Source organism: Oreochromis aureus, linkage group 16, assembly GCF_013358895.1.
Source record: "Oreochromis aureus strain Israel breed Guangdong linkage group 16, ZZ_aureus, whole genome shotgun sequence".
Taxonomy (NCBI): Eukaryota; Metazoa; Chordata; class Actinopteri; order Cichliformes; family Cichlidae; genus Oreochromis; species Oreochromis aureus.
In genome coordinates this window covers 857,022-880,600 of record NC_052957.1, presented here as the reverse complement: position 1 = coordinate 880,600, position 23,579 = coordinate 857,022, and the positions used below count along the sequence as shown (strand labels likewise).

The 23,579-nt window shown below is 45.2% G+C and overlaps 1 protein-coding gene across 1 annotated transcript; it reads right to left on the bottom strand.

The window, feature by feature from the left end:
• Positions 1 to 1,985: 1,985 nt before the first annotated feature.
• LOC116314948 (thrombospondin-type laminin G domain and EAR repeat-containing protein) lies at positions 1,986 to 23,277 on the bottom strand. Its single transcript, XM_039599675.1, has 15 exons — positions 23,129 to 23,277; positions 21,443 to 21,507; positions 21,203 to 21,364; positions 20,846 to 21,078; positions 20,656 to 20,746; positions 20,429 to 20,582; positions 16,199 to 16,330; positions 15,578 to 15,695; positions 15,385 to 15,499; positions 14,276 to 14,459; positions 12,182 to 12,240; positions 11,862 to 12,038; positions 4,731 to 4,909; positions 3,889 to 3,990; positions 1,986 to 3,817 (listed from the first exon to the last, which is right to left on the bottom strand). Exons 1-15 carry the CDS (start codon positions 23,208 to 23,210, stop codon positions 3,664 to 3,666), a joined length of 2,007 nt encoding a protein of 668 aa, XP_039455609.1. The 5' UTR covers positions 23,211 to 23,277; the 3' UTR covers positions 1,986 to 3,663.
• Positions 23,278 to 23,579: the final 302 nt, after the last annotated feature.

The following is a 23,579-nucleotide window of genomic DNA, read 5'->3' as shown; positions in this document are numbered from 1 at the left end:
TAAACTATCTATACTTGATAAAAAGCTATGTATTGTAAGTGTATATGGTCCAAATGTTGATGATCCCTCATTCTTTCACGGTTTTTTCAGTGCACTCTCTGAACACTTAGATGGCACACTTGTTCTTGGAGGCGACCTCAACCTTGGACTAAATGAAGAAATGGATAGGCTCAACACAGCAGGAACTCAGCGTAATTGGCAGTCCACAAATATAATCAAACAGTATATGAGCGACTTTGGTCTTTGTGATGCATGGCGCTCCCTTCACCCCAACAGTAAGGAATATTCTTTCTTTTCACATGTCCATCACTCCTACTCTCGTCTGGATTATCTCCTAGTCAGCAGCTCACTGCTGAGGGACATTTCAGACACTGAGATTCACCCTATAGCTGTCAGCGATCATGCTCCTGTTGTGGAAGTTTTCCATTAAATAAAGCCTGCAGACGAGCGGTGAGCGGTAGCTAACATTCTTTAATCAAAAGACAAAGAACAGAAAACCAAGCTTGGTGGAGCCTGCATGATCGCGGGGCAGATGGTCAGCAGAGTCTCACTGAGCCTAGCATGGCTCTCAGTTAAATACCTTCTCCAGGAACAAAAGGCAGTACACAGCTGTTTCACACCTTAAGGTTCACACTCCCTTGCTACCTCCCAGAGTCCTTGAAGAGACAAAAGACTCTTCCTGTGGAGTTGTCTGCTCCCCCCCAACTTCCTTACCAGACCCCCACCATCTGTCTAACTGTATGAGTGTGAGACATGTTAAAATTCAGTGCCACCAAGGCATCATACAATAAAATAATGTGATTAATACATAAATAACAGAAATTCCTATACACTCTCCTCAGCTCTTCCCAGGAGGGTGGCATGGTTACCCCCCGGTGGTCCTCCTCGGGTCCTCGTATTCTGGGGCCTCTGGATGTTTGGGGCCTGGATCTCTTCCATACCTGCTTCATGCCCTGGGGGACGGGGCTATGGCTCCCCACACTCCCTAGCAGATCATTACATGGAGAAACCTTTTGAATACAAGTGTGCCGATCCACACAGGTGTACACACGGGTGTTCACAGACACAAACTACACCTTTCTTGGCTGCTACCTCAAAGCACATTGTGTGCTGTCGATCTTGCGTGCTGCACAATAACATGTAATATTTAGTATCTACTGTTAGCTAGTTTATTGTGATGGTGTTGTATTTATTATGTTGCTCTGTTTTGTTTGTTTTCTTGTCTGTTTTTTCTTCTCCCCATACAGGTGATCCAGGTGTTTTGTTTGTTTTTCTTTTTTTTTCTTCCCCCCTTTCTCACCATCTCTTCTCCCCTCTATTTTTCTTTCTCCCCCTCTCTTTCTTTCATTTTTTCTCCCTGTCCTATCCCCCAGTCATGTCTGTCCCGTCTGTAACAACCGAAAAATAAAATAAAATAAATACATAATTATAATAAAGGTCAATCAAATGGACCAATATGGCAAGGCCATGATGATCCAGTTGGTAAAGTAAATCTGCTTGGCATCTTTCTTGGCCTTCACACAACAATTCTGATGGCTAAAGATCCAAACGGGACAGGCAAAAAAAAAAAAAATAAATAAAATAAAATGAAATAAAATAAATCACGCATGTCTGAGTTTCCTGTTATTTTCTGAGCTCGTCACAGAAACTGGTTTCATCACAGATTTATTACAAAGTTTGAGTTTAGACCTGATTTTGTGTTGGATGATGAAATAAAAACATTCGAGCACATGTTGTGTAATTCACATATATTACCTTTTACTTCACCTAAACATTCACATAACGTTTTATACTTTTTATATAAACATCACATACATATATGAATGATGATATTGTTGATTTATTGATGTGTATATCACTTTAATGCTGCAGCTGTTGATGGTTTTCATCACCTATATACTGCTGGCCATCCCGATCTGTATAAACAAACTTAATTTAAGTAACTAAAACTTTGAAGTTAAATATAACAACATAAGAACAATACGTAAAGTACTTCACTTGTACTCTATTGCAGTAGAAGTGACGATTGGTCCTTGTTTTTGATTCTCACAATAATCCTTCTTTTTCTGATTCTGGCCTCAGTGCAGGGTCAACCCCTCACTTCATCGTCTGTCTTAAACAGGCTGATTTAGCTTCTCCTATAGTTTCCAACTTTGCTCTGATTGGCTGTGTCACACAAACAGAAGGTTTGAACAGCAGGTGGGCGGGTCTTCCTCCTGTCTATTATATCATCCAGATCCATCCAGTGTTTCCAGCAGCCCGAGCTCTGGGCTCACAGGGATTATTGTACATACAACGAGGTCATTATTACAAACTTGGGTCATGTTTAATCAGAACATCTACCACAGGAACAGGAAACACATGACTGGAAATATGGAAGAAAAACGAAGCAGGTCCAGGTAAGGGAAAATGCAGCTGGCTGAAATGAAGCAGAATGACCCTTTTAGCCGGCATTTCAGATCAGCATATAAAGAGGAAATATCTGTCTCTGCGTTGAGCTTCTCACGTTTATATAAATGAAAATATGCACGTTTTAAAAAGAATTTATTCAATGTTTAATTTATATATCAATCAGCAAATTAGCTGAAACATAAATAACTGGAAATAAAATCTCAAGAAAACACAGAAAAAACAAACATGCAAAATATTTTCAGTGAAAAAACTGTCAGAAAAAAAATATCCACAAATATGAACAAATGTAATAAATAGAGTAAAAAAATCCCCAAAGTGTCAGAAAACATATTTAATGAAACATAAAAACTCCGAACCAATGAACCAAAAGTGTAAAAAACAAACTGCTGAACAAAGCAGAGAAAAACAATTAGTGCTGAACATGTGAGGAGCCGATGGGACGAACATCTGGACCTCCACCTCCTGAGATAACTGTCTCTGATGTCTGTCCACCGAGAGACCAGAGACACAGACGGGCCAGACAGGAAGCAGCGGCGTGGCGCTCTGTCTGATGATCGACTGAACCCAGTGACATGAGACGGGTTTCCTCAGAGTCTCTGAGGGAGTCCCGCAGGGTTCCATCTCAGGCATCATTTCATTTTTCTATCTTTGTACAAATAAGATTGTGAGAACATGTTTCCAGTTAAAGGGCGCCTTTGTGCTTCAGCTGCAGGAGTCACTGAAGGTTTTTCAGTAAGCGCTTCCAGATCTCTCAGCGTTGGTGTTTTCCTTTTGGAGGAGATTTAAGGAAATATTTGTGTATCCGGGTGAATGATGCTCTTTTGTTTAGAGTGCTTATTGAGCACTTGGTGGAAAATCTGAAGAAGGTTGAGACCTCTGTTTTTAAGTTTCATTGTCTCAGTGATATGTTCACGTCCGTGATTCAGTGAAACAGGAGGTCCTCTGAGTGTAATCAGCTGACTTAAAATGGGACAACTTTCATTATTGAGTCATCTGATGATTCATTTCTGAGGTTTATGGATCATGCAGGATGAGAGAGGCACTGTCCTCGTCAGCAGAGCTTAATGTGACTTGATATCCAAACAGCATAAATGAATCTTTAATCTTTGGGGGTTTTCATCGCTGGATTTAAATAATGTTCTCCTCGGGATGAACTCAGGATTTAGCTCACAGGAAGTTCAGTCCACTGAATGATCACATGACCTCAGAGGAGTCTGGGGGCGGTCGTGTGTCTCTCCAGGATGGTTTCACTCAGTAGTTCCTCAGTTTGAACACCTTGCTGAGCCTGGACTTGGCGCTGGAGTAGATGAGGAAGGAGCCTTCGTCCGTGCTGAAGTCCTCCCAGTCTCTGCAGCCGAACGTGGGCAGGCTGTGGACAGGAACGAAGCCCTCGTAACCCTGCCACCTAAAAACACACACAGAGGTCACCGGAGCTCAGGAAACAAGTCACACCTGAGCAGATGAGCACTTACGCACCTGTAGACAACGCTGTTCAAAGAGTACGAGCTGCCGTCGTGAGAGTTCGCCACCACCAGGAACTTTTCATCACCGATGGTGAAAAACTCCCAGTCCAGCGCACTGAACACACAAAGGACAAGGAGATGAGATACTGTAAAGAGCAGCTGTTTTTGGTGTTTTTACAATAAACCTTTTCTTTAAAATATATTTAAGTTTTCAGGTCTATGTTTCTACAGCTAAGCTTAGCAATCCCCCAAAAATGTCCAAAAAATTACTATTATAGTTCAAAAATAATAAAAAAAATAAAGTGGAAAAGAAGAGGTCATCAATATCCTCAGAAAATATTATTAAGTATAATAAATATAAATTAACACACATACACACATGAATTAATATAAATATAATAATATGTATTAAAAATTAAATTCATAATATTTATGAATATTTATGAAATAATAAATGAATATAAAATAAATAAATAAAAGTTTTCTAAAAATAAAAAACTAAAAACTAAAAAAAATCAATAAAAAGTGATAATAAAAAAGAACGAATGATGTAAAAATAAATAATTTAATAAAGATATAAAATACTATGACCAAATTTTGAAAAGATGTTAAAATATGTTTTTTAACTAAATGTAAATGATCTCAAACGAAAGAATAAAATTCCAAATGAAACCTTAAACAAACATCAGGCTTCTTGGTGCTGATGGCTTCCTTTTAATTATCAGCAATGTTTCCACAGTGACTTTGAAATAAATGTTATTCAGCCTTTAATCTTCATGCTGCTCCTTTAATCTCCAGTTAAAAGCAGGAAGTGTATCTGAAGACATGTTAAATGAGCCCAGGTGTGACGCTCACCTGTGTGTGAGGATGTCCTGGAAGCGGATGAAGGTCTGTGTGAGCGTGTTCAGTTCGTACACGGTGGAGTTGATGCTGTAGACACTCGTGCCACGATCAGGGATCTTCTGACTGTTGGCGACGGCGAGGAAAAACCTGCCGTCGATCTGAAACGGCTCCCAGTCTGTCGCTCCAACTGTCTGCGGAAAGAAGAGGACACTCAGAGAACCAGGGTACGAAGGGTAACCCTCTGATAATCGTACACTTGGTGGGAGGGGCTTTCACTGCAGGAGCCCCTTCAGCGTTGCTTTTAGTGGAGAAAGAAGAACTTCTCCTTGACATAGTGGATGCTGATTGGCTAAACTCGGAGAAAACATCCACAACACGCTCTGTTTTCAACACTCACAGAAGCCAGAGGAGATGGAAAACAACAAGCAAGAACCAGAGTGATGCTAACGCTGAGTGCATGCAGACCCAGCCACCTGATCTTCAGGAGGTAACAGGAGCATCATGGCCTCCGTGTCTACCTGTACCTGGATCCCTGTGTGATCGGACTGGGCTGGTTTTCATTCCCTCTGCTTAAATGGTAAAGGAAGCAGGGTCTGTGTGTCCTCGGCAGGAGAGGGATTTGTGTCAGAGTGTGACGGTGGCTTCAGATTTATAACGTTAACTGGTGAAAGTGTGAACACACAGCTCACGTCATTTTACAGGATCAGAAATGAGTCCATCAGAGGAACAGCTCAGAGTCAGAGGCTGAGGTGGTTTGGACATGTGCAGAGGAGAAAGAGTGGATATACGGGACGAGGATGATGAAGCTGGAGCTGCCGGGCAGGAGGAGAAGAGGAAGACCTCAAAGGAAGGTTATGGATGTTGTGAAAGAGGACAGGAGGATTCACTGCTGTCACCCCAAAAGGGAGCAGTCAGAAGAAGGAGAAGACAAAAAACTTCATGCTACTTAGGTGGTTAGATGAGGAGTCAGAGGAAGATTCCAGCTCATGTGCAGTAAGTGTGATCAGGATCAGTCACAGGGAAAAACTCTGCATCAGCTGATGGAGGCAGTTGTGGCTCAGGTCATCCACCTATCAGAAAGTAGGTGTTTTCATCCCTGCTGCCTCCACTCTGCAGGCTGAAGTATCCTCGAGTGGGTGAACAAGTGTGTTTGCATGAATGTCAGACGTATGTGGGAAAGAAGAACTCGTCTGACGCGGGGATGAGCCTTCTATCATTTAAAACACTAACGAGTACTGTGTAATCTATTACTTTGAGTTGAGTAATGACTCCATCACTGCCTGTGAGCTTTGGGCTCACTGTACACACTAACCCATTCATTTTCTTCCACTTATCCACAGCAGCAGCCCAAGCAGAGAAGCCCAGACCTCCCTCTCCCCAGCCACCTCCTCCAGCTTGTTCGAGGGAACACCGAGGCGTTCCCGGGCCAGCCAAGAGATATAATCTCTCCAGTGTGTCATGGGTCTATCCCGGGGCCTCACCCAGGAGGTGCCCAGGAGGCATCCTTGTCAGATGCTCAAACCACCTCAACTGACTGCTTTCGATGTGAAGGACCAGCGGCTCTACTCTGAGCCCCTCCCTCTCTAAGGGAGAGGCCAGCCACCCTTCAGAGGAAGCCCATCTCAATCCAGGCCCGGGGAGCGTCTGGTGGACTTTGGGATTCACTGACACATCACAATGAAATAAGGAGGAAGCTTTTAAATGAAGTCATTATTCAGTGTTTTATACGTTACTGTAATGTGAGACTATGAAACGCTCTGCTTCGTGCTGCCTGTGTGCAGCGGCTCACGCAGCCTGCAGGGGGAGCTGGTGAGGTCTGGCTGGGTCTGATTGGAGCTATTTGCGGCTCCATTAGTCGTGTTGATGTCTGAGCAGTTTAATGCATGCTATGCCGGCTGTCAGCAGCTGAATTACAGGTTCAGGTGGTTTCATGACGCTTTAACATGTTTTTGTGGTTTTCAGAAGCAATAAAAGTCTTTCTTCAGCGCGCAGCTGGAAACCCCCTCGCACACACGCATTAATTACACTGCTCTGGTTTCCTGTTTCATCTTTGACATCAACAGACTGAAAAACATATTTTCATAAGCGTAAGATGATTTTTATGATCTGCTTTCATGTCCACATCTGTCACCACATTAATGTTTTAAACAAGCAGCTGTGTCTGCGCAGGCATCTCTGTTTATCAGGCTGCAGGTACACAGCGCTCATCATCACCACCACCTTCACCCTGAAACCCCAAACACTGACTTTAATAAGAACGTTATCTTTGATTATTTGATTGGATGTTAGCTGATAACTAACACTCTTCCAAATATGGCAAATTCCCCCCCCCCCAAAAAAAAGCAGCTAAATGAGGCTAAAACGGAGGCTACAGAGAGCGTGATGTCACAATGGATACATTCACCATAATCCAGAGTAAGCGAGGCGAAGACGAGGAACCTGAGTTTGTGAGCGGCAAGCGATCCAAACACCCTGCAACGCGTTCCTGCGATCCAGGATCAACGACGACCAAAGAAACACTGAAGCTTAGAAATTAAAGGGCAAAAACACAGAAATATCAAGTGTGGCTGGAAAACAGCGTTTTCCTGCAGAGGCACACCTGCACCAATCAGAGCCCGGCTGAGAGCGAGGTGTTTCCCTGCAGCTGTGAGTCAGCGTGGTATTTTTACCAGCGTGTGATTTGCGGTCGGGCGGCTTCACGCTGCTGCTGTTATCATGTGACTCACTGACAACATCCTCATTGTCATGTCTGCTCTGACCAGTGGCGGTCCTAGCCTTTTTGGCGCCCCGGGCCAACACTCCCTCTGGTGCCCCCCCCCCCCCAACTGTTTTTACCATTTCTTCTTGGAGCAGCTGTAACCCACATAATTTCCATAGGGATTAATAAAGTATTCTGATTCTGATTGTTTCAGGATGACCTGCCATTATCCAATGACACATCTGCTTACCTGTATCTTTTGTTCGTTTCTCCTCCTCTTCTTTTCTCTTTTTTCTAAACTGAGCACCTGATGGCTTTGAACTTTTCTTGTCCATCTTCCACTGGTTTTAATTTTGCACTCCAGTATGAACACCCATCCCTCAACCAGACGATCACCACAACATAACCTAACAGACCTACACCTTAGTTCACAGATTCACTTTGTCAAGGGTTTATTTCTGGGATTTTGCACAACCCAGGATTCAAATCATGAATACATAATGGGCTTGGATTTACAACATCATGAATAAAATGTGCTCTATTTGGAAGCAGCTGCTCCCCTCCCCTTTCGACAGGTTGTGTGTGAGACTTTAAATTATCAAACTGTAAATTATAAATTTTAAATTGTTATTGATCCCTTTACCCCTGGTCCTTATTTTCTTACTCTTCTTATATTTATTGTTTGTTTACTTGCACTGCTGTAACTGGAGCCTCGTCCTCTCGTCTCTCTATATACTGGACTGTATGTAGCGGAGATGACAATAAAGTTTATTTTGACTTCAGCAGCGAGCAGGTGCACCGAGGGCTCTCGCGCTCACTTTTCGCATATAGAATTTTGAAAAAACATCGGTGCAAATTATAAGTCTGTATCATAATGTCTGGTGCTTGTTAGTTTGTTTTTATTTTGTTGTATTTTGCGAGTTGGTTATTAGATGCTGCTCCAGCCAGAGAGTGAATCCCCCGCCGCCCCGCCCTCTCCTCCCTGTGCCGCAAGCAGCAGGTGCACCTCACTAACGGAGGGCGCCCTTACTCCCAGCAAATGGGCGATAGAAAGCCGATCGGTGCCTATGCCATTCCCAATATGGCATCATGTCGGGGCAGCATGAATACGAGTAATTTATTTATTTTTTGCCGATGCCCGTGATGCCGCCCCCCACCACGATGCCGCCCCGGGCAACCGCCCGTGTCGCCCATATCAAAAACCGCTACTGGCTCTGACATCTGCCAGGACTCACCTGGACAGGTAACCAGCACCGCCCCAGCTAAACGCATCCTGGGGGGGGGGGGGGGCTGTCCCAAGTTCATCCTCTGGAGAGGACGCACAAGATGAAACAATCCTGTGAGAATAAATGTGAGCGGACATGTTTCACTGTCTGTGAGTTCAGTGTCACAACAAAATAATCCTTCAAAGTTTGGCTCATATCGCTGAGTTACAATATTTAGGATGATTAAACGATCCCAGATAAATATGTCTGTGAAGGTTCTCAGTCATCCAGGTCATCGTAGTCTAAGGAGTTTGCAAAGAAAAGCGTCTGGACTTCTTTAAGTTGCTTGAAGACGTTTCACCTCTCATCCGAGAAGCTTCTTCAGTTCTAAGGTCAAATGGCCGAGAGTCCCAGATTTAAACCCAGTGGGAGTATCCCCCCAAGGAGGGACGAAGGACCCCCTGGTGATCCTCTAATCACATGAGCCAAGGTGTGAAAGCGGGTGTGGGACCTAATCAGCCAGGGTTTCGGGTGAGCTCATTGTGAAACCTGGCCCCACCTTGTCATGTGATTTCCTGAGGTCAGATGGCCCAGGATGTGAGTGGGCATTAAGGCGTCTGGGGAGGGAACTCAAAACTGGATTATAGATGGCAGACAGTTGGTGTCATAAACCACCGCCTCTGTTCAAAGATGGTCGCTCACAGTGGACATAGATGGCCTCTTTCACTCCTCTTTCAAACCATCTGTCCTCTCTGTCCAAAATGTGAACATTGGCATCCTCGAAAGAGTGACCTTTATCCTTTAGATGCAGATGGACTGCTGAGTCTTGTCCTGTGGAGGTAGCTCTTCTATGTTGTGCCATGCGCTTGTGAAGTGGCTGTTTGGTCTCTCCAATGTAGAGGTCTGGGCATTCCTCGCTGCACTGTACAGCATACACCACGTTGTTAAGATAAAGATCCCAGATAAAGAAAAAAATTTAATTCATGAATAAAAAAGATCATTATGAGACAGAATTTAATAGATATGAGAAAAAATATCTTTCAGGAGATTTTCTTCTGAAATGTTTGCCATAAATCATTCATGTGCCAAGAAGCTACGTCTGTCATGTGTCCAGGTCTGCCAGACAGGAGTTGTAGCATCTCAGGACTTCCTGCTTCATTAAAAATATAAATTAAAATAATAAAAATAAAATCACTTTTCTCTCTTTGGTAAATCACATTTTTACATTTTCTTTTTTGTAATTCAATCAAATAAAACAATCTATAGTTTCAGTTACGTACTGATGATACTGATAATCTCCATAACAAATCAAATATATGTCTCTCATGTTCATAATTTGACCTGCTGACAGGTCCTGCAGATTTATCAACTCAATCTTAGTAATTGGTGCATTTACTTGAATCCTGGGGGTCAAGAATAAAGAGATCGGTGCGGCTGTTCTCACAGCTGTTACAATAATGTTCAACATCCATGACAAAAGGTTAGCCGGAAGTTAGCGAGCTAGTAAAGATGACACACCACGCCACCTAGTGGTTAGCTACAGAGCTGTGGTTAGGCTAATGTAACAGGTATTACAATTAAATAACATGATATATGCATTAAATTATTGTCTCGACAACTTTGGACCAGTATCAGAAAGTTCTAGGTAAGACTATGGAGCCTTGAAAGGATCAGCAGAGAAGGAACCGCACAATGATAGATTAGATGTGATTTGAATAGAAACTGTATTGAAAGTTGTAAAGTTTACAAACCCTGCCTGTCTAAAGCCGGCTTCCTACAGTGCACAAACGCACATTAAAAGGCCCAAAAATAAAATCAAGACCAAATATCCTCTTTAAGGAAATTCTCCAAAGAGTTTCAATTAAAGAGCTTCCGCTCCTGTTGCTCAGTCCACTTCTCTTTGGAAAGAGAAATTAGAGTTCCTTGTGTGTGTGTGTGTGTTTCTGTCCAGTGGTTATAACACTACCCGGGTAGATTTTAAAGTGTTAGTCTTATCTGTGTCAAGGGATGTAGTGATAGTCCTGAGGTTCGCTGAAGATGGATCCCACGGCTGGCCACACCGTACTCGGGTCCGTCTACAGTCACTCTCTTGGGATTGGCTCGCCACTGAACCTACAGGGTTCAGGTCTCGAATGATCCAGTCCTGATCAAAAAACAATCGGAGCTCGTGGTGAGATAGCTCGCCCGGATGACGCAGCTTCCCACGGCCATATTTCACAGATTTCAGATCCGGGATCTTTCAGCTAATTTGGCGGTTGCTTTGTGAGTAATGGCTTTCACAACAGGAAATGTTGGCTAACAGAAAGTCATCTCAAGGCATACTTGCCTCCTAGTGGCGGGGAGGGAAATTACACCTCCAGCCTTATTCAGCAGCACAACCCACAAATCTGATGTGGGTTACACTAATGTGAACAGATTAATTAATCTGCTGCTGGTTTGGATTACTCTGTGAAAACGCCCTGATCCTCAGCTGACACACCTGAGCTTAAAGATGTGCTGCACGTGACCAGAGCTGACGAACAGCAGGACGGGCGAGAACGACCGCGTCGGTTTTATTAAATGACGCAAACAGCCAGAGGTCAACAAGAAGCAGATTACTGAGTACAGATGACTTCATGTTCAGGAAACTTTACCTCTTTAGAGGAGGGTTTAACCAACACGAGCCTCACAGCTGAGTCCAGCCTGCTTTGTGAACATGCTTTCACGTATGAGCTTTGAAACCAGATGCCACTATCAGTCATCTACAGTCACCCACTGGTTACTGCATCAGTGCTAGGAAAAAAACTGTATATAAAAGAAGGACGGAGTCACCGTGACATCACCGCTGGTTAGTGAGGTCATGCTCCGAAGCCACAAACTGAACGTTATTGCTGTCACCATGTTTAAAACCAGAGGTCCCCGATGTGTGGTAGATCTGACTCTGAAACTGACCGATGCTGCATTCTCATTGGCTAATAACTCACCAATGACCAAACCATATGTAGCTGTCCTCTGTGACTGTAACGGGAGGATCATTTCCAAAATGAGCTTCATGTTTTATTTACACCTTTAACATGAGGGAAACATTCACTGAGCTCAGGTCAGCTGAGCAGGACACTCACAGACAACCAGAGGAGTCGCCCCCTGCTGGCCATTAAAAGTTAGTGCACTTCTTCTTTGGTGTAACATTGCAGACCAGGAAGGTAAAAAGTTTTCGAAAGCAGACGGTGGGGAGACCCTGAAAGACAGACAAACACTGACCGGGACGCTCTGGAAGGTCTGGAAAGAGCCGTCCAGCCAGACGTAGATAGTGGAGCTGATGATGGTGGTCCGACCGTCAAAGGTGTTGGCCACCACCAAAAAGTGGTACGGCCCCACAGTAAAGAACTCCCAGTCGTAGGCTCCGGACGTCAGCAGAGTCTGGTTCACCTCAAATAGCTGCAGAGACAGGAGGGACGGGTTAGGACCGAAAACATGAGGACAGAGACGATCAGCAGCGTTTATAAAGGACAGGACAGAGAGGACATGAACACTCATGGCAGGACAGGAGAAGATCTCATGCAGTGACTGAACAGCAGCACCTTTGTGTCGGGGTTCCACCTGTAGATCACACTGTGGATGTTGTGGTTGGAGTCTCTTTCTGAGGACACACAGGGACACATTGACATGATTTCTACACTTCAGTTCTCGTCCATGTGGATCACAGAGTAAAGACAGAGAAGTGCATCCAGCTTAGAAGAACGAGTCATCTAACAACGAGAAACACAAAGACCATCAACTGAAATCTCCACGGAGATTAGCCTCAACAAAAGGGGATCACCGTCAGCTGCATCTCACACCTTGTAATCTAATTACATCTCTCCAAAACCCTGGAACTGAGTCTCTATTTGTTTTTTGTACCTAACCCACACCAGATTATCGTCAGGATCAACCTTGGCTAATTTCTTTTCAGAGTGACCAAGATGATGGACTCTGATCTGCAGGACTCCATGTACGGACCATCCAGCTACCAAAGCTCTAAACATTGCTCAGAAAAACACAGGTCTTCAAATCACTGTGGCTGTGATAGAACAGACTGATGGTTTGGACTGTGCTGGGTGCAAAGACACAACCTCATTCAGTTTCTGTTTCAGGTATTTTACCCACAGACTAACAGGTAAAGATGACGAGGGACAAATATATGTTTGACCAAACTGTTTGGTTTACGGTTGAGACGAGTTTCTAACCTTCACCCTCGATATGGAGCTCTCAAAGCTTTGTGACTGTTTGTTTTCCACATGTTAAAAGCTGAGTCGTGCACAGACATTGCCATATTAAAGTTTGTCGTTGATGCTATCTGAAGGGTGTGTGTCAGTACTCATGGAGGTACCTGCAGGTCTAAACCTGCCCACTTTAAAGTTCTCTGGATGCAGACCGGAGGTTTCCTGGATGCACGTTTGTGAGAGGGATTAGCATCCATGAAGTGAAAATAATCCACGTGTTTAGTGATCCTGGTTTGTTCCAGTTTGAGTTCTGTGACAACGAAGGAAAGAAATTCCTAAATGGTTAAAACAGTCATGGCGGTGATGTTTAGAGCTGTGACTCGAATAAAGTCTCATTGAAAATCATTTTATCTGAGTTGACTTTTTTCTACAACACAAATGTATTTGAGTAAGTTTGGATAGTTTGGTTGGAGAGACTGACACGACTGCAGATGACCTGTTTTTACATAAAGACATTAAAATATTCTTGTAAATGCAGAAGTTTGAGGTTTGAACCATTATTGAATCTTCCAAAAAATCCCGTCTGATTTTTCACAGCCTGCTAGCAGCTAATTATTTACCCGGTACAAAAGTCCCTTCATAATTAACTGACAGTTTTTGCTCGTTTCATGTATTTAGCAGATAAAGAGGTCAGAAAATCAAAGTTGGCCCATTTATATCGAACGTGTTGGTGTTAAGGTGATTTCAGCTGGTGCACTGTGAGTTCACCATCATTCAGAATAAACGCGAGCTCAAACAGAGAGACGGCCCACAGAGGTGTGTGATCTAACCACAGTACACCTGCACAGCCTCAGCCTCAGGAGTGTTTTATCTTTACAGGAAGTGCAGACATGAATGTGTTTGAAGTGTTTACACTGGCGAGGAGATACGAGCTCTTCAAAGCTCCTGTTTGGTCAGGTGGAAACCTCGTATCTCCATCATCAAAAAGCCTCGTTTTAACCTTTAAACCCATCAGAAACGACCGGCTGCTCTGGAGCTCCTCATCCCGCTGCAGAGACTCGTTAAACTCAGATACTTTATTCACTGTGGAAAATACCCTGAACATGAAGGAAAATCGAATTTAACGAATAAAAACTGCCGATCAGGAACGTTTGATCCTGAAAGTTCATCTTTGATCTGGATATAAAAAGAAAAGTTTTATTAAAGGTTCTGTTTACAGCATTTTTATGCATGAAATGCTTCGTTGGCCTTGCAGACTGCAGGAGAGGGACATCGCAGGGCACAAAGAGCCGACGCCACTCTCCATTTATTATTTTTAAATTTTGATTAATTCAGAAAGACGTGGCCTGACGATGTTGTCCTGTGGAGACAAACAAAGAGCTCTTATCCTGGTTTTGTGTGATGCCCCAGCAGCTGCAGTGATCCATTCATTTAAAATGAAAAAGACTGCATTACAGTCCACTTCCTGTTTACCTCGTCTGTGATTGGCCACGACCAGGAAGCTGTGGTTGTGAATGCGAAAGGCCTCCCAGTCCTGGGCAGTGTGAGTCTCCAGAGTCTGATAACGGACGAAACGCCGCCGCCGCCGATGCCACTGATAGATGACAGACCGCTCAGACCCCGCCTCTCTGAAGTTTGCCGCCACCACGAGAAAAATCTGAAGGACAGAAACACAGCGATGTGTTTGATTTAACATCACAGCGCCGAGCGGCCCTGCTCAACTTTCACTGAACTGACGACACACAGAAGTTCACACCGAGGAGAAGTCTGTCTGCGCTGCAGTGACCTCTGACCTCTGCAGTTACTGTTCCTTTACACACTTCTCTGAGTTAACAGGACTGAATACCTGCAGCACAATATCTGCACACAGCTCTGTATGTGTGTGTGTGTGTGTGTGTGTCACACACTGTGCAAACAAGGCCAACACAATGTGCACACAAAGGTTCAAAGAGAATCAGCCTCAGATCTGTTTGTCCTCCTGTCCTCCGCCCTCTGAGCTCCATCCACTCCACGACTCTCAGCTGCACCACCATCAAACCGGATTTATTAATCATGTTTTAAATGTTCTGCCTGTTTTGCTTGATTAGATCTGATCCCTCTGGCCTGATTGCACTTTGTGTTTTCTGTCAGAGACTGTGACAGAAACAAGCTGGTTCGTCCTCTGACGGCTCGTCCACCGACGTCCACGTCAAGCACCCCACACACATTTTTACAGCCATGACTTTAACCGAGTATGATGTCAGACAGTATTGATTTTTTCCAACAATAAATCACATGATGGCACAAAGACATTTAGTTTCTATGGTAACAGCGAACAGAGGGACAGTTAGCAATTAGCTATAACTTAGCAGCGAAGCAGGTCTCTGTTGTCAGCATGTTAACATCGTCAGCTGACGCTCATCTATACAAAACACACGACACACAGAACATACAACGATCAGTGACTGTCGCAGTAACAGCTTGAGCTCGTGTCGTGCATCAGTCACAGCAGCACGGTGCTGGCTGCTCGTAGGCCGTGGGCGGAGCTAAGCCCATGGCTTTGTGCTGAGCTCCTTGAACTGCTCGTCCATGGAGGTGCTCACCTTGTCGTCGATGGTGAAGTGTTTCCAGGATCGAGCCTCCTGAGTGCTGATGTTCTGGTAGAGCTGGAAGGAGGCGTTGGTCCACCTGTAGATACCTGAGCCGGTCCGAGAGTCCCTGCCAGGGGTGACACGAGGGTTATACTGAGAGGACAGAGACTTGTCCAGAGCTGCGTTTCTGCTGCTGTGTTATTACTTGTTGGCTGCAGCCATGAACAGGCCCTCAGACGGGATGGAGAAGACCTCGACGTCCAGAGTCTCTGAGCGGGTGTACAGGTCCTGGTAGTCCTCCACGTAATCCAGACGCTGCTTACCTGCACACACAGGTGATACAGCTTACATGGAGGACAGACACGTCGCAGGCACATGACATCATCGTCAGAGATTAACAGAACCAAACTAGCACCATCCCAGCGGTACGTTCACATGAACCCCTCCTACAGTCAGCTCCACCCGCAACATCAACTCAGGAAAAGTTTACTCTTCTCTTTACAGCAGACAAGTTAATATTATACCAGATCCTCTAAAATCATAAGAATTTGTTCCTTTCTGGTTTGGTTTCAGATGAGCTTTTCCTTTTTAAAAGTTTAGAGGTTTAAAATCATCATTTCTCATTTCTTATGTACAGATTTGGCATCATGTGCATTTTCATTCTATTTAAAACAACGTTTGTGATGTAAAGATTTATGCAATAAAATGAGCACCTCCTAACACAGAGTAAAATCACCCCTTATGATCCTAATATAATGTGTTTTAGTCACATGACCCTGACATGTCTGAGGTGTGTGAAGTACTTCCTGTGTACTTCCAGACTCACTCTGCAGCAGCGTCCTCCAGGTCAGCCCGTCACAGATGAACAGACCCTTCCCCTGAGCGTTGAACCACAGCTGGCCCTGCTCCAGCCTCGAGCAGGGAGGACGATCTCCCAGAGTCACTCTGGCCTCGGCCTCTGAAACATGACAGCAGTGTTGGTCAAGTTACTTGAAAAAAGTAATCAGTTACTAATTACTGATTACTTCCCCCAAAAAGTAATCCCGTTACTTTACTGATTACTTATTTTCAAAAGTAATTAATTACTTAGTTACTTAGTTACTTTTTAAAAACACAATTTACAACCTGAATAGGTGATAAAGCGATAGATCTTTCAGCCCAATTCTACTTTTTCTGCATAATCCATCATACAAAATGTAATCAAATGGAAAAGTCTCTTTTTAAAACTTTAAACTTTAAATCTTTTAACTTTATGCATCAAGCAAAAATTAAATTATATGCAACATTCTCTGACTGGAAGAAATTTGTTTAACATTTAAACCCATTTTCTGCACATTCCAGCACATAAAATAAAATATGTTTTTGTGTTTACACTCACTCTTTCAAATAGATGAAAGTAAAACACAGCAGAAAATAAATAAAATCAAAGACTAGTTGCTCTATTTTCACCTGTAAAGCAGGACTGGGGTAGGCGGAGGTTTACCCTGGTGCAGGTGTGCCGCAGCGGTCAGTGGAAGAATCATGAGTTTCTCTGTGAATTTCACATTACGTCGTAGCGCACTCGCTGCTTGCTTGGAAGTTTAGGGGTTTTTTCGCTTTAAAAAGTTTTCTTCCCACGCACAACGGACACTAATGTTTTTGTCACTTTTTATGGAATCAAACTCGAAATAAATGGTAAATGGCCTGTATTTATATAGCGCTTTTTCTAGTCCCTAAGGACCCCAAAACGCTTTACATATCCAGTCATTCACCCATTCACACACACATTCACACACTGGTGATGGCAAGCTACGTTGTAGCCACAGCCACCCTGGGGCGCACTGACAGAAATAAGGTCAGTACTTCCACGCTTTAAACGCTGCATGCTACACTCTGTCCCGCACTCGATATATTATGATCTGCACACAGCTGTTGTCACGAACGTCGCACTCGCCTACGTCACTGTCATGAGACGTTCTCTCAAAAAATCACGGTTTTAGTAACGCAGTAACGCAGCGTTCCTACGTGAAAGTAACGGTAATCTAATTACTGTTTTTGCAATAGTAATCCCTTACATTACTCGTTACTTGAAAAAAGTAATCAGATTACAGTAACGCGTTACAAGTAACGCATTACTGCCCATCTCTGCATGACAGAGTGAGGTTACACCTGAGGAGCGTCATGGGAACAGAGGACACGTGAGCTCCTGATAATAAGCTCATCTGTTTAACACTTCATAACAGCACACGCTCATTTTATTGGCTTAAACCAAAGCAAACTTAAAAAATCTCTGAAGTACCAAAGGATGGCAGATTCACAGTTTCCTACTTATTCCTGTTGTTCAGGAGTGACCTCACTATCGTCTACCTGATTGAAACCATCAGGTTCCCTCTGAGTCGCAGTCACAGTAAAAACTTAATGACAAAGATTTTTTCAATGAAACAAACATGCAGCAGAGAGCGCACATCAAATATAACCCAAAGAGCTCCAACAGCACAAGCACGTCCAGAGGCCACGCCCCTAATAATGCAAACTTTAAACAGGTGAGTTAAAAAAACATCCTCCCCGTACGAAGGAGAAACGATCCACAGAGACCAATCTGTTTATTTCTGGTGAAGCGTTAACATGGGAGTGTATAGGGACTGACTCACTGCTGCCTCTGCTGGACGTCAGAGGAACTGCAGGGCTAGAGCCCTACAGTGAAACATGGTGGGGGGTAAACAGGACCCCTGATCATTTGCTGACATGTTTCTCTGCAGCAGAGCTGGATGTGGAGGGCGCGGCTGGAAACACATGCCTGTGTTCCTGTCAGCAGCTGCTTCAGTCTGTGCTCGACAGATGAACACGCAGGTAATGAAGTGAAGGTTTCCATTTAACCACAAGAGATGAGTCCTCCATGATACATCAGACGTCTTCACCTGAGGGGCAGCCAGATCCAGATCCAGATTAAACCGCCACCACGTTACCACAAATGACGCAGACATGCTCAGATAGAGCCTGACTCTAAAACAGGAACTCTGCTGTGTTGTCTTCTGCTTTTCTCTGGAAGCAGAGACTCTGAGTGTTGAAACGAGGCAGCTGCTGTTTGTGTGGTGCGCTCAGGTATGTAAATCAAACACATCACAGACAGAGCTGACACAGGTTTATATAAACTGTGACTCATAAAGAGTCGGGATGACTGAAGGGCTCAGCACCGAGTCTTCAATCAGCTGAACTTTATTAACTCTGAGCATGATGACAGCACACGCTCAGCCTAGCTTACATCCACCCATCCTGTTTCTTTGCTGATGACCTGAGTACAGGTGAGAGTGCTGGAGACAAGGGCTGTAAGGTGGATTTCACCTGGACAGGAGCCTCATGCACCTTCATCCAGGAAATAAAAGCTGGAGAGTATGCAAATGAAACCCTACCTCACAAACAACCAGAACCACCACCCTGTGGCTCTGTGACCTCCACCTGTAGTTTCCAGCTATGGCTGTCCAGAGTCATCATACCTGAAGTGAGACGATAGATGGATGGATGGACGGATGGACGGGTGGATGGATGGACGGATGGTTAGATGGATGGGTGGATGGATGGATGGATGGACGGATGGATGGGTGGATGGATGGACGGATGGACGGATGGGTGGATGGATGGATGGTTGGATGGATGGGTGGACGGATGGATGGATGGATGGGTGGATGGATGGATGGATGGATGGGTGGATGGACGGATGGATGGATGGATGGATGGATGGATGGATGGACGGATGGATGGATGGATGGATGGATGGATGGATGGACGGATGGATGGGTGGATGGATGGATGGATGGATGGATGGACGGATGGATGGATGGATGGATGGATGGACGGATGGACGGGTGGGTGGATGGACGGATGGTTGGATGGATGGGTGGACGGATGGTTGGATGGATGGATGGATGGATGGATGGATGGATGGATGGATGGATGGACGGATGGATGGGTGGATGGATGGACGGGTGGGTGGATGGACGGATGGTTGGATGGATGGATGGGTGGATGGATGGATGGATGGATGGATGGATGGATGGATGGACGGATGGATGGGTGGATGGATGGACGGATGGACGGGTGGGTGGATGGACGGATGGTTGGATGGATGGGTGGATGGATGGTTGGACGGATGGATGGATGGACAGTGTTGTGGTGTTTGTTGGTGGCACAGAGGTAGGATAAGCTGCTCCTTCCACCCGACTCTGACACAGTAAGACAAACACACCTGTGTGAATCAGCTTCTGTCTGACCTCACGCTGTCATGGAAACACACATCAAACAGCAAGACAGAGGCTGAGTCTGCAGGTAGCACACACACACACACACACACACACATGCACAAACACAGTAGCTGCAGAGCTGTCAGTCACAGGTGTTTTCGTGCTTCAGGTTACTCGATCACTGAGACCATCACAGTGCCGGGTTTACGGTCCAAACACACGCAGGGGTGGAGGAAGTCCTCGGATCCTCGCTTCGGCAGCGAGCCTGATGAGTCAGTCACCCCCAGCTCAGTGTTTTTCCACACAAAGGTTAGAGGTGTGCAGGGCCATGCTGTGGTTTTCATCCAAACCACAGCCTTTTGTTCAGCCTAAGAGGAGCTTTTAGTCTAACCCTAACCAGCCAGCAAAAACCAAAGTAAACACTTAAAGTGGAAAAAAGTGAAACAAAGATCTCTACACCTGTGAGACTGTCACTACCACACTGACTCCACCACAGCGGGCATCCAGGCACTGAATACAGCACCTACAAACACTCGGGTTAGAACTATGAGCCAGGAAACGTGCAAAATGCAGACATAAAGAGGTGAGTGAGGTGAAACTCTGCTTTTCATGCTTCCTCTCACAAACCTGTTGGTGTGGATGTTGTTGGTGAATGAAACACATCTGTCAGCTGGAGCAGCTGAAAGTATTTTTACTGTGGCTGATTATGAACTGTTACTCCAAACACACTCATAAATGCTTTTTTATCAGCCTTCTAGCACTAGCAGCTGAAAATGAGCCTGTACAGCTCTCTCACAAACCGCAGGGGGCGCTGTGCTGTGGCAGGTTTGTCTCCTCACCATAGGTGTAAACTGGCCCCTGCTGGTCCGGCTGGAAGGGGGTGGTCTTCAGGACCTGAGGGATGGACAGCTCAGTCAGAGTGGGGTCGGGGGAGGGACACAGTCTGGGTGTGGCGTCCGAACCGGGAAGCAGCACCAGCTGCCGCAGTAAACCCTGAAGAAGAGACAGAGCGGTGAGAACCAGCAGGACAGACAGTTGGCTGATCTGACGCTGATCAGAGACTCACGGAGAAGCGCCCCCTCCACCGCCCCCTGCTGCCGACGAAGAACCGGGACCCTCTGGTGCTCAGATGGCTGGGGAAGGACTGGACCTGTTTACTGAGGGACAAGAAACCACTTAATGCCATGAAGTGGATCTCTACTGGTCTCTATTGGTCTCTATTGGTCTTTATTGGTCTATGTGGTGTCAGCTCTCACAGCTCCAGAGGAAGTCCACAGTCAACAGTCAGCGTGGCGTATGGCCCAGTGACAGCCAGCACCACTGTGTGCCAGCGGTTATTGTCCAATCCAACGTCCTTAAAAGTCATTCGACTCCGCCCACCAGGGCCAGTGGATGTGGTCAAGAAGTGGAGGCGGTTCTCAGACACTCGTAACCCCAACAACAGCGAATCAGATCCCTCCCTCACCACAGAGAAGATGTACTCATTCGTCTGGAAGCAGAGAGAGAAAGAACACATTAGACTGGATCAAACTGGTTCAGACTGGGCTGAACTGGGCCAGACTGATCCAAACTGGACCAGACTGGACCAGATCCATTCCATTCCGCTGCATTACCTTCTGTCTCAGTGTCTGAATCTTCACCGTGGCAACCAATGAGAACTCAGAGGGAAAGTAGTAACAGTTGGTGAAGATCTGGGAGGCGGGGAAATTCAGAGGTGCTGCCACGGCACTGGCCAATCGGAGACCTCTGGAACCTTTGGACTGAACCATCTGCACCTGGAGGGGTAGTGGATGAAATATTAGGGGTAGCTACCATTATAAATGTTCATACCTTCATACTATCCTGTGTCTTACCTGAGTGGGCGTGGCATGTCCTGGGGGGGGCAGGGCTTTGGACAACAGGTCGAGAGGCAGCAGGTCTGAGGGGGAGAGAGCAGAGACAGAGTGAAATAAATCAAATAAGTCATTATAATTTATATTTTGTGAACCGTAAATCTGCTTCCTGTTGTTCTGCTAACCTCTCCTGCAGCCCCAGCAGTGAAACGCCACCAAGCAGACCGTCATCAGACTCTATGAGAGTAACCCTAACACCACTGACCCCACCGAAACTTCAGTGAAAACAAAGCATGGTTTACTGGAGCCTGATTTCCACCACAGAGTTATACTGAACCAGCTGTATGTAGCTCGATTTAAATCACCGCAGGGACACGTAAGGAGCGATCAAGGTTAGACAGTTTATCACCTGCTGCTGATTTCAGATCCCTGAAAGCTGATTTTCATGAAAGCAGCAGCTAGTGAGGCGAGTTTATCAGCTCAGAGCTCATTTCCTCCAGCTCTGACTGATAAGTGTATCTGCAGTTAATCTGTATCAGCGATGACATGTAAATGATCTCAGATCAGTTTGTTTTTATCCCCTCAGAGACGGATGTTTCTTTGTCCGAAACCACAGACCTGATCTTTAAAAAAAGCTCAAGCTTTTCAGCTTCCTGCTGAGCAGTCACAGATTTCTGCTCTGACTCTGACGAGGCTCGAGTAAATCATTAAAACATTAAAAATCAGTTTTTCTGGATTCTTGTGTGAGACAGCGGCTGAGGGAGCAGAGACAGCATCAGGTCAACATTAGTTTTCAGCTGGAATTCCCCTTTAAGCTCCTCTGAGGCCGTCTGTGTGTTTTGTTGCGCTTGAGGATCAATGTAAGATGAATGGAGGATGAATGGAGGATGAATGGAGGGAGGGGACGACATGTACAGAAACAGATCTCACATTTCAAAGACTGAAAACACAGAAGAACAAAGCAGCGAAAGCATCTGAAACACAGCGAGACGTCAGAGCTGCAAAGCGTTCTCTGACATTTGGCATCAGTGGAGTCAGCGACAGGACACACCTCAGGGGTCAGAGTTCACAATACTCAACCCCAGGAAGGCTTCTCACAAAGCCCAGCAGCCAAACGCAGTTTCAGCTGCAGAAATAAATCAGCTTGTAGCAAAGAGAAAGATCAACAGTAATGTCATCAAAAGTAAACATGATGTAAAGGTGTGTACTCGGCTCTTTAACTAGAACAGAAAGACAGGTGGGGTACACCTGAAAGTTCCTCAACTGAAAGCTCCACTGAATAATACCCAGAAACACATGATAGAGAGGACCAGGAGTCAGTTTAAGCTGTGACAACTGAACAATATTGTCCTCATGTTTTCCATCTAGCTTTACGCGACCCTCCTAACCCCACACCAGTCTGGTGACTGGATGTGTTTGGGGGCCTGTCCAGGATCTTCAGCACAACAGAACAACTTGAACAAGCAAGTCATGAATTAAAACTTCCTGTTAGGATACAACAAAGCTTTCAGCACAATGTCTGTCAGTAGTAATATATAAAAAACAAGCTCAAAACCTTTATTTATCCAGTCTCAGAAGCAAAAGTCTCTCTTATTTTGGACACACTGCAGATTTTGTGTTTTGTTCTTCAGAAATGAATCTGACCTCCTTCTGAAACATGTGACCGTCCCTTTAGAGCTGAAACCAGCACTCTGTGTCTCCTCGTACCTGTACAGGGTCTCCAGCTGTGGCTCTGGACTCTGGCAGTGAGCAGCACCCAGGTGAGCAGCAGGAAGTGACACGAAAACATCACGCCTTTGCGCCGTGAACAGCGTGTGTTTGACTCCCGCTCACCGACCTGCTTCCTGTCCTGCGTCTCTCAGTGTCATTCTCCAGTTGGCCTGAGGATCTCCTGGGCGGTGTTTCTTCAGCGTCTGTGGTCAAAGAAGAACATGACAAACGTCTCAGATTTGGTTCCTTACAGCGGCGTGTCCAACATTTCCACCCGGCGAACCCAGACAGCCGTCTCGCCAATTCTTCATGAACGCCACCAAGTTCATTTGTGTTCACATAACCTGGCTTCAAACCAGCAAACTGTCTCTTTTTCTGTAACTACAGCTGAGCTTTCAGTTTAAAGCTGATCGTTGCCTTCAGGCAGCAGAAGTCCTGAAATAAAACT